General features: G+C 41.6%; 1 protein-coding gene across 1 annotated transcript in view; it reads left to right on the top strand.

Annotated features, from left to right (window-relative positions):
- The window catches only part of EFCAB3 (EF-hand calcium binding domain 3), a 169,101-nt gene that overhangs the window by 47,435 nt on the left and 109,549 nt on the right, over positions 1-12,117 (top strand). Inside the window, exons 23-24 of the mRNA XM_033184090.1 lie at positions 4,404-4,508; positions 8,028-8,081. Coding sequence (XP_033039981.1) covers positions 4,404-4,508; positions 8,028-8,081 — 159 coding nt within the window. The remainder of the gene's footprint in view (positions 1-4,403; positions 4,509-8,027; positions 8,082-12,117) is intronic.

The raw sequence follows: 12,117 nt of genomic DNA, 5'->3' as shown, positions 1-12,117 counted from the left end.
GTGGCTCCCAAATAAAGTTGTGCATCAGAATCACCAAGAAAAAAACACTGTTTTAGCATTCAGATCACTAGGCCCTTTTTCTGTCATATTGATCTTGGATTTCTAGAGCTAGTACCTAGAAACACGTTATTAAAAAGTTTTGAGGAGGAAGGACCAAGATGGCCCAATAGGAAGAGCTCTGGTCTATAGGTCCAGCAAGACCATCACAGAAGGTGGGTGATTTCTCCTTTTCCAATTGAGGTACCCAGTTCATCTCATTGGGACTGGTTGGGCAGTGGGTCCAACCCATGGAGGGCAAGCAGAAGCAGGGTAGGGCATTGCTTCACCCAGGAAGTGCAAGGAGCCAGGGACCTCCCTCCCCACATCCAAGGGAAGCCGTGAGGAACTGTGCTACCCCGCTGGGTTACTATACTTTTCCCACAGTTTTTGCAATCTGCAGATCAGGAGATTCCCTCATGTGCCTACACCACCAGGGCCCTGGGTTTCAAGCACAAAACTGGGCAGCTATTTGGGCAGACACAGCTAGCTGCAGGAGTATATTTTTGAACCCCAATAGTGCCTGGAACCCCAGTGAGACAGAATCATTCACTCCTCTAGAAAGCGGGCTGAAGCCAGGGAGCCAAGTGGTCTCGCTCAGCAGGTCCCCATCCCGTGGAGCCCAGCAAGCTAAGAACCACTGGCTTGAAATTCTCACTGCCAGCACAGCAGTCTGAAGTCAAACTGAGATGATCAAGCTTGGTAGGGGGAGGGGCATCTGCCATTACTGAGGCTTTAGTAGGTAGTTTTCCCCTGACAGTGCTAAAGAATCTGGGAGGTCTGGGGTGGGCACAGCAAAGCAGCTATGGCCAGACTGCTTCTCTAGATGCCTCCTCACTGGGCAGGGCATCTCTGAAGGAAGGGTAACAGCCCCAGTTAGGGGCCTACAGACAAAATCCCCATCTCCCTGGGGCAAAGCACCTGGGGGAAGGGGTGGCTGTGGGCCGCAGCTTCAGCAGATTGAATCGTTCCTGCCTGCTGTCTCTGAAGAGAGCAGCTGATCCTGACAAGAAGGATTCTCCTAGCACTGCACACTAGCTCTGCTAATGGACAGACTGCCTCCTCAGGTGGGTCCTTCACTAATGTGCCTCCTGACTGGGAGAAATTGCCCAACAGGGGTCGACAGATATCTCATACAAGAGAGCTCCAGGCCAGTGCCCCTCTGGGACAAAGCTTCCAGAGGAAGGAGCAGGGAGCAATCTTTGCTGTTCTGCAGTCTCCACTGGTGATACCCAGGCAAACAGGGTCTGGAGTGGACCTCCAACAAACTTCAGCAGACCTGCAGAAGAGGGGCCTGACTTTTAGAAGAAAAACTAACAAACAGAAAGCAACAATATCAACATCAACATGAAGGACCCCCTCACAAAAACCCTATCCAAAGGTCATCAGCCTCAAAGATCAAAGGTAGATAAATCCACAAAGATGAGGAAAAACCAGCACAAAAATGCTGAAAATTCCAAAAATCAGGATGCCTCTTCTCCTCCAAATGATCGCAATTCCTCTCCATTAAGGTCACAAAACTGGATGGAGAATGAGATTGACAAATTGACAGAAGTAGGCTTCAGGAAGTGGATAATAGCAAACTCCTCTGAGCTAAAGGAGCATGTTCTAACCCAATGCAAGGAAGCAAAGAACCTTGAAAGAAGGTTACAGGAACTGGTAACTAGAATAACAAGTTTAGAGAGGAACATAAATTACCTGATGGAACTGGAAAACACAGCCCAAGAACTTCGTGAAGCATACACAAGTATCAATAGCTGAATTGATCAAGTGGAAGAAAGCGTATCAGAGATTGAAGATCAACTCACTGAAATAAGGCATGAAGACAAGATTAGAGAAAAAAATAATTAAAAGGAATGAACACACCCTCCAAGCAATATGGGACTATATGAAAAGACCAAACCTATGATTGATTCATGTACCTGAAAGTGATGGAGAGAATGGAAACAAGCTGGAAAACACACTTCAGGAAATTATCCAGGAGAACTTCCCCAACCTAGCAAGACAGGTCAACATTCAAATTCAGGAAATACACAGAACACCACTAAGATACTCCTCGAGAAGAGCAACCCAACGACACATAATCATCAGATTCTCCAAGGTTGAAATGAAGGAAAAAATGTTAAGGACAGCCATAGAAAATAGTCAGGTTACCTACAAAGGGAAGCCCATCAGACTAACAGTGGATCTCTCTGCAGAAACCCTACAAGCCAGAAGAGAGTGGGGGCCAATATTCAACATTCTCAAAGAAAAGAATTTTCAACCCAGAATTTCATATCCAGCCAAACTAAGCTTCATAAAGTGAAGGAGAAATAAAATCCTTTCCAGACAAGCAGATGCTGAGGGCTCTGCTTCCTCACCAGGCCTCCCTTACAAGAGCTCCTGAAGAAAGCACTAAATATGGAAAGGAAAAACTGGTACCAGCCACTGCAAAAACATACCAAAATATAAAGACCAATGACACTGTGAAGAAACTGCATCAACTAATGTGCAAATTGAATAGCTAGCATCATGATGACAGGATCAAATTCAAACATAACAATATTAACCTTAAATGTAAATGGGCTAAATGCCCCAATGAAAAGACACAGATTGGCAAATTGGATAAAGAGTCAAGACCCATCAGTGTGCTGTATTCAGGAGATCCATCTCACATGCAAAGACACACATAGGCTCAAAATAAAGGGATGGAGGAATATTTACCAAGCAAATGGAAAGCCAAAAAAAAAAAAAAAAAGCAGCGGTTGCAATCCTAGTCTCTGATAAGACAGACTTTAAACCAACAAAGATCAAAAAGGACAAGGCTAATACATAATGGTAAAGGGATCAGTGCAACAAGAAGAGCTAACTATCCTAAATATATATGCACCCAATACAGGAGCACCCAGATTCATAAAACGAGTTCTTAGAGACCTATAAAGAGACTTAGACTCTTACACAATAATTGTGAGAGACTTTAGCACCCCACTGTCAATATTAGACAGATCAATGAGACAAAAAATTAACAAGGGTATTCAGGACTTGAACTCAGCTCTAGACCAAGTGAACCTAAAAGCCATCTACAGAATACTCCACCCCAAATCAACAATATACATTCTTATCAGTGCCAGATAGCACTTATTCTAAAATCAACCACATAATTGAAACTAAAACACTCCTCAGCAAATGCAAACGAACAGAAATCATGACAAACTGTCTCTCAGACTACAGTGCAATCAAATTAGAACTCAGGATTTTAAAACTCACTCAAAACCACACAACTACATGGAAATTGAACAACCTGCTCCTAAATAAAGAAGTTATTTACCCAAGTACCCATCAATGATAGACTGGACAAAGAAAATGTAGCACCATGGAATACTGTGCAGCCATAAAAAGGAATGAGTTCATGTCCTTTGCAGGCACATGGATGAAGCTGGAAGCCATCATTCTCAGCAAACTAACAGAGGAACATAAAACCAAACACCCCATGTTCTCCCTCATAGGTGGGAGTTGAACAATGACAACACTTGGACACAGGGAGGGGAACATCACATACCAGGGCCTGTCAAGGGGTGAGGGGCAAGGAGAGGGAGAGCATTAGGACAAATACCTAATGCATGTGGGGCTTAAAACCTAGATGACGGGTTGATAGGTGCAGCAAACCACCATGGCACATGTATACCTATGTAACAAACCTGCACGTTCTGCACATGTATCCCAGAACTTAAAATAAAAAATAAAGAATAAAATGAACAGAAGAAGTGTCCCAGAAGATATTGGTCAACAGATATAAAGTCATAGGTTGGAGGAATAGGTTCTGGTGTTCTATTGCCAAACAAGATGGCTATAATTAATAATAATGTATTGTGTGTTTCAAGCTACAAGAATGCGTTTTGAATATTCTCGCCACAAATAAATGGTTAATATTTGAGGTGATAGATATGCTAATTACACTGATTTGATTATTCCACAATTTTTACATGTATCAAAACATCACATCATACCCTTTAAAATATACAATTATTTGTCAATTAAAAATATAAAAATTTTAAAAATATTTCCAGAGGACTATGATGGAGTAAACTCATGGACTTTATTTAGTTATTTATTTTTCTCCATTATTTTAGCAAGTTTCAGATCCTATTATGCAGACACATTTATAAAGGCTGATTTTGATCTTAGCTCTCCTAAAAGCAGTAACAGAATCCCACAACTCAGGGTTTAGAAATTCCTGACTTACATACTAAAAACCATGTTTACTTGAATAGTTTAATTGTTCTTTGCCCTTCTTTCTGCATATAGAATTGATGCCTAGGTGTGAGCTAGAATTACCCGCTCTTTATATCATTACAAATTTTCTTGTGTTCATCCCCTTATTTCTTAAGGAACAAAAGTGTCTTCAGATAAGATGGAAATTTTCATGAAAAGCATGGGAATTGATCTCAAGGAGAAAGAAATCCAGACACTGAAGGACTACCTACCAGTTGATGGTAAGAGTTTTGAATATCAGTATGCCCCTGAGTAAACCTTTGAACATGAAGCTAGTAGTGGGGCTGGAATAATTGAAGGGGCTAGAATGATTGAAGATAGGGTATATATGAAAAGAAATGAAAGAGTAAGACCTTACTCCCCATAATTACCAAACTGAACCCAATGGCTACCGCTTGGGAAGAATCACCAAGAATACTGCCAACATAAATGGCAAGTGTCAACTCAGTATGTAACACCACAGGAAATACCAACATTTAACAAGAATACACAGGACATTAATCTTTTAATCCTTACTGGTAATCCAGCGTTAAATAGCAATGACCAGCACTGTGTAGTTCTGACACATGCAAGGCACTCTTCTAAGCACTTTCATTTATCAACTTATTTAATCTTGCAAACAACCCTAAAAGGTAGGTTCTGTTTTTATCCCAATTCTACATATAAGGAAACTAAGGCACGAAAAAGTCAAGTCACTTGCCCAAAGGCAGAGAGCTAGTAAATGATGGAACCAGGAAAAGAACCTAGGCAATCTGGCTCCAGAAACTGTCTCTTAACCACAATGCTATACTTCCATGAGCTAATAGAATTATTGAATTTTAAAAGGTATATAGTAATGTTACAAATGAAATTAATTAAATTTGGCATATTTTAGATGGTCTTATGCTAGTGGAACTGAGAAAAATTCACCAGGAAATTTTGGGGGACTACTGCTCCAGAAAGGAAATCATAAAAATATATAATTAATCCAAGTCAGTGAATACTGTATGTGCTTTTCTAAATCAGTAGTACCTTTCATTCTTCCATTCTATCAACTTCAAAGACTGTGATGCATCAGGCACTGTTCTAGGTCCTTGGTACCTTTGCCTTAATAAGTAAGCAGTTTTCAAAACATGACTTTTTCTTTTGTTTTTAAATCCCTTCTATAGCTCTTTCAATCTACCAATGCAATAAATGTAGATACTTGGCCGGGCGCGGTGGCTCAAGCCTGTAATCCCAGCACTTTGGGAGGCCGAGACGGGCGGATCACGAGGTCAGGAGATCGACACCATCCTGGCTAACACGGTGAAACCCCGTCTCTACTAAAAAATACAAAAAAATTAGCCGGGCGAGGTGGCAGGCGCCTATAGTCCCAGCTACTCGGGAGGCTGAGGCAGGAGAATGGCGTGAACCCGGGACGCGAAGCTTGCAGTGAGCTGAGATCCGGCCACTGCACTCCAGCCTGGGCGGCAGAGCGAGACTCCGTCTCAAAAAAAAAAAAAATGTAGATACTTGTGGTTTCCCTGTTGTCCTAGTATCTTGGAACATCACCAGCACAGTGATTTAAAGTGTGAGGCCCTTAATATAATTCCTGTAGAATACCTTGTACCTCTGTTTAACCATCTGAGATAGGATAGAATATTGTTTCAGAACCTAATGGGCCTCAGTGGAGCTAATTGGAGACATAGAAAGGGAAGAGTGTGGTGACATGTTATTTTCAGGCAAACTTTTATCCAAAAGAAGTTCTTCCTTGTCCTATTTAAAAGTTATAATGGTAACCATATTACTACTAATAATAAGGTGTTATAAAACTATAAAATAATACCAGTCTAGACGCAGTGGCTCACCTCTGTAATCCCAGCACTTTGGCAGGCTGAGGCGAGAGGATCTCTTGAGACTAGAAGTTCAAAACCAGCCTGGGCAACATAGCAAAACCTCATTTCTAAAAATTATTTCTTTTAATTATCTGGGAACGGCCAGATGCAATGGCTCACACGTGTAATCCCAGCACTTTGGGAGGCCAAGGCAGGTGGATCTCATGAGGCCAGGAGTTCAAGACCAACCTGGGCAACACAGTGAAACCCCAACTCTACTAAAATTACAAAAATTAACTGTACATGGTGGTACATACCCATAATCCCAGCTACGCAGGAGTCTGAGGCAGGAGAATTGCTTGAACCCAGGAGGTGGAGGTTGCAGTGAGCCAAGATCATGCCACTGCACTCTAGCCTGGGCAACAGAGTGAGACTCTATCTAAAATATATATATATATCTCTCTCCAGGGATGGTGGTATGTGCCTATAGTCCTAGCTACTTGGGAGAGTGAGGCAGGTGGATTGTCCAGCCTAGGTGACAGAATGAGTCCCTGTCTCAAAAAAAGAAAAAAAAAAAAAATACCGGTAAAAGAATGTCATAATTGCTGGGTGTGGTAGCTCACACCTGTAATCCCAGCACTTTGGGAGGCTGAGGTGGGTGGATCACGAGGTCGGGAGTTCGAGACCAACCTGGCCAACATAGTGGAACCCTGTCTCTACTAAAAATGCAAAAAATTAGCTGGGCGTGGTGGCAGGCACCTGTAATCCCAGCTACTTAGGAGGCTGAAGCAGGAGAATCACTTGAACCTGGAAGGCAGAGGTTGCAGTGAGCCGAGATCATGCCATTGCACTCCAGCCCGGGCAACAGTGCGAAAAAAAAAAAAAGATTATCATAATTTTAAAAGTATTTTAAAAGAACAAACAAAGATAAATTCTGTATCTAAGAATCTGGAATATAATAATTTTAAAGCTGATTCATTATAATATGTTTGCATTTTGCTATAACTATAATTTAGTAAATGTTTATGGAGCATCAATCTTGTGCAAACCATTACACTAATGCCTAGGTGATACTAAGAACGCAAAGTGATTCTTGGATCTTGTCCTCAGATAAACTTACAGTCTTAGGAATATTACAAATAATACAACAGTGTGAACATATTTGAGCAGTGATGAATTGACACCCTTGACCAAGTCATAAGTAGAAAATGAGTGTGTCCTTCAGCAGCTGTAAGGTTCCAAACTGAATCTTGCCTATGAGAGTAATAACATCTCTTAACTACTAGCTTAACCTCCCAATCCAGTGTCTCTCAAACTTGTAATCTTACAAACTGCTTAAAATTTATCTGCTGACTTCCAGTGACTTCAGACTTCAATTTGAGAAATACTGATCAAAGAAACTAAGTACATGGTCTGTGAAAATATATTTTAATTGAGAATGGTCAATGGTCATGGCAAAATAAAAGTTTTGTCATCACAAATGGACTTTAACTGGATATATCAACATGATACTATGATGTTGGCAACCTACGATCAACCAGACATGGATACCAACACTCTAATCTTTTAGTGGATAGCTTAGTGCCAAAGTCATCATAAGCCTAAAGGTAAAGTCAGCGTTGACAAAAATGGAAATACCATTTTTAAACAAAATTTTTTAATTCTCAAATTTCCAACCCCTGAATAGATTAACTTACTAGATAATAGATTGTCTTGAAGGAAAGAAGAATGCTTTAAACTTTACTCTTGCATTGTGAAATGTAGATTTTGATTGTTTATAGGATAAATAGTAGTAGCTATATTAATTCAGTTCATGAACATTGGACTTGGAAAAATGAACTTCTAGGGAAATGTTTTTGAATAATTGACTTTTGAGTTTCTATTTCAGAATTTAAGGACCTTATATCATTTTTCCATAAATCTTTTTGATGCCTTTTTATCTTAAAGATAACGGGAAGACTGATTTGAATACGATGATGGATGAAGTTAAAAATGTTACAGGTGAGTGAGATGTTACAGTAAATACTACATTGTGTGATCTTAAAGTTTTATATGGAACTATATTTTAACACAATAATGTTTCTTCCACTCATTTATTTAACAATTATTTATAGAGTATTTACCACATGCCAGGCATTGTTCTAGGCATATAGGCTACATCAGTAAATAGTACGAAGGTCGCTGCCTCCTGGAGCTTAGATTCTAGCAGGGGAAATAAGCAATAAACAATAAACATTAAACATAAGTACATTATATAATATGTTAGAAAGTGATATATGCTCTGGAAATAAGTGAAAAGTAGATAAAGGAGATTGGGAGAGCAGGGTGTGTTGGGGAAAGAGGCAGGTGTGTTTTTAAACAGATAATCAGGCCTTCTTGGGAAGGTGATGTTTGAGCAAACACTTGAAAGAGGTGAGGGTTTTGATATGTGGGGATTTCTAGACAAAAAGTGTTGCAGACAAAGGGGACAAGGACAAAGGCAGGAGCATGCCTGGTATATTCAAAGAACAACAAGAAGGTCAGTGTGGCTGAAGCTGAGTAACTAAGTAAAAAAGTAATAGGGAGACTGGACACGGTGGCTCACACCTGTAATCCCAGCACTTTGGGAGGCCAAGGCGGGCAGATCACCTGAAGTCAGGAGTTCAAGACCAGCCTGGCCAACATGGTGAAACCCCATCTCTACTAAAAGTGCAAAAATTAGCCAGGTGTGGTGGTGCATGCCTGTAGTCCCAGCCACTCAGGAGTCTGAGGCAGGAAAACCACTTGAACCCAGGAGGCAGAGGTTGCAGTGAGCTGAGATCAGGCCACTGCACTCCAGCCTGGGTGATAAAGCCAGACCCCATCTCAAAAAAAAAGTAATAGGGGATGAGAAGAGAAAAGTAATGGGTGCATTACTTATTTTTGAAAGCCCTGCAAATACTTGGGCTTATTTTCTGAGATAAACAGAAAGCTATTGTAGGGTTTAAAACCGAGGTGTAATATGATCTGACCTATCATATTACCCCTAGAGGGTAGGGGAGAGGGAGGGGAGGGGAGGGGAGGAGGGGGGAGGGGGAGAGAAGTTGGGAGGCGAGGAGGGGGGAGGGGAGGGGAGGGGAGGGAATGGGGGGAGGGGATGGGGAGGGGAAGGGAGGGGAGGAGAGAGGGGATGGGGAGGGGAGGGGAGGAGAGGGGAGAGGGAGGGGAGGAGAGGGGAGGGGGAGTGGAGATGGGAGGGGAGGGGGGAAGGAGGAGAGGGGAGGGGAGGAGAGGGGAGGGAAGGGGAGGAAGCAGGGAAACCATTTTGAGGGCCTTTAGAGTAATCAATGTTAGGGATGCTGGTGACACAACCAGAGTAGAAGGCAATGGCTGGATTCTGGACAAATTTTTTAAAGAGTCAAAAGAATTTTCTGGAGGATTAGATACAAAGTACTAGATAAAAGGAGAAGTCAAGAATGGTTCTAAAATTTTTGTCTTGAACAACTAACTAAAAGGATAGTCTTGCCATTAACTGAGATGAAAAAAGTTACCGGTAGTACAAGTTTGGGTGGAAGAAAATTAGGAATCCAATTTGGGACATTTTGAGATAACTAATAGACCTCCAAGTCTATGCAGATGTCAGGTACAAGCTTACTAAACAGACTCAAATTCAAGAAATATATCTTGGGTAAAAATATAAAATTGAAAGTCATAGGCATATAGATGGTATTTAAAGCCATGAGATTGAATGAATTCACTCAAGGAGTGAGTATAAGTGAAGAAGAGAAGAGGACTAAAGAATGAAACCTGGAGTACTTCAATATTAAGAGGCGCTAAAGCAAAGAAGATGAGGAGTAGCCAGTGATGTAGGTGGAAAACCAAGATAATAAGGTGCCCTGAAAACCAGATGAGGAAGATTAAATTACGTTGGGTGCCCCCAGAAAACAAACCCTGAAATGAGGATTACATATACAGGTAGTTTGCTTGGGAAGTGAGCTCAGGGGAGCAGAGAAGTGAGACATAGATAAAAGCAGCCAATAAAGTGTTTATCAAACAAATTACCATTACAGGTAACTGGAGCTTAATCGCACTGGGGAATATCTGGTAAATGACATGGCCTCAAGAGAGGGGTAATAGAGCTAGGTTATTTTCACACCAACTCATATCAGTCATTGGTTAAAAACTGCTTAAGTGCTGACGAGTTGATGGGTGCAGCACACCAACATGGCATAAGTATACATATGTAACAAACCTACACGTTATGCACATGTACCCTAGAACTTAAAGTATAATAAAAAATAAAAAATAAAAAAAAAAACAGCTTAAGGGGCCAGGTGCAGTGGCTTACGCCTGTAATCCCAGCACTTTGGGAGACCGAGGCAGGCGGATCACGAGGTCAGGAGATCGAGACCATCCTGGCTAACACGGTGAAACCCCGTCTCTACTAAAAAAAAAATGCAAAAATATTAGTCAGGCATTGTGGTGGGTGCCTGTAGTCCCAGCTACTTGGGAGGCTGAGGCAGGAGAATGGCGTGAACCTGGGAGGTGGAGCTTGCAGTGAGCTGATATCGCACCACTACACTCCAGCCTAGGTGACAGAGTGAGACTGTGTCTCTGAAAAAAAAAAAAAATGCTTAAGGGAGGGGAAAGCAGTATTACTCTGCTGGCATTTCTAGCCATCTAAGCATAGGCAGAGTGGACTCTGGCAGCTGAAGAAATCCCTCAGACAAAGGGATACTAGTAACTGAAAGTGAAAGTGAACAAGCATGCATTGATATGAGGGGATATGAGCAGGGCATCTATAGCATCTGCTACAGTTACCAGACAAGAAGGCAAATCAATAGTCAAACGCTGCTGATAGGCCAAGTAACATGAGAACCGAGAATTGACAATTGCATAGCCACACGGAGGTCACTGGTGATATCCAAAAGAGAAACTTCAGGTAGTGAGATGGAAAGAAGCCTAAAGTGGAATGAGTCTGAAAGAATGGGAAGATAGGATTTAGAAACTGTGTGAATATCTAAGGCGTTTCACTGCAAAAGAGAGCAAAGTGGAATAAGGGGATAAGTAAAGTGGTGAAAATGGTGGTAAGAGAAGGCTTCTTTTTTTGATTAAAGAGATGAAGTAGTAATCAAGTGAAAGAAGAGGAAACAGTGGTTTGAAAAGAGGAAGGAAGGTGTGAAGTAGTCATAAAGAAGAGTAGGAAAATTAAGGAACCAGCAAAGTATAGTATGATTGCTCCAGGGCATTAAAGACCCACCTGAGGTTCACAATCATCAATGTAAAATGAGGACAGTCAGCATAGTTCGCTTTAGTTCTAGTTAGCTACATGGCTGCAGGCACAGAGTAGTAGAGACTTGCATTTAATCAGCAATGGGGTTTTGTCAAGTGAGTATATTAAAAGCAAGAACAGGGTAACTTAAAGCCAATCTTCTGCAAGATGTAAATACACTTAAAGCTTTCCTTACTCACTGATGCTTTTACCTTCCTAGTCCTTTGTGGGTTCATCCTTCTTAGTGATATCAACAAAAGTCAGTCTTTGTCTAAAAGTATGTTTATTTTACACTCATCTTTGAATCATAGTTTGACTGAATCTAGACTTGTAGATTGTCATTCTATCTTAGAATTCTGGAAACTAATGATTCTTTTGTTGTTGTTGTTGTTGTTGTTGAGATGGAGTCTCACTCTGTCGCCCAGGCTGGAGTGCAGTGGCGCCATCTCGGCTCACTGCAAGCTCTGACTCCCAGGTTCACGCCATTCTCCTGCCTCAGCCTCCCGAGTAGCTGGAACTACAGGCACCTGCCACCAAGCCTGGCTAATTTTTTTGTATTTTTAGTGGAGACAGGGTTTCACCATGTTAGCCAGGATGATCTCGATCTTCTGACCTCGTGATCCGCCTGCCTCAGCCTCCCAAAGTGCTGGGATTACAGGCATGAGCCACCGCACCCAGCCATGATTCATCTTTGAATCATAGTTTGGCTGAATCTAGACTTATAGATTGACATTTTTTTTTTTTTTTTTTTGAGACGGAGTCTTGCTCTGTCGCCCGGGCTGGAGTGCAGTGGCCGGATCTCAGCTC

Source organism: Trachypithecus francoisi, unplaced genomic scaffold (assembly GCF_009764315.1).
Source record: "Trachypithecus francoisi isolate TF-2019V2 unplaced genomic scaffold, Tfra_2.0 Lachesis_group20, whole genome shotgun sequence".
Taxonomy (NCBI): Eukaryota; Metazoa; Chordata; class Mammalia; order Primates; family Cercopithecidae; genus Trachypithecus; species Trachypithecus francoisi.
Note: the sequence above shows the minus strand (reverse complement) of the source record. Positions and strands in the feature narration are given on the sequence as shown.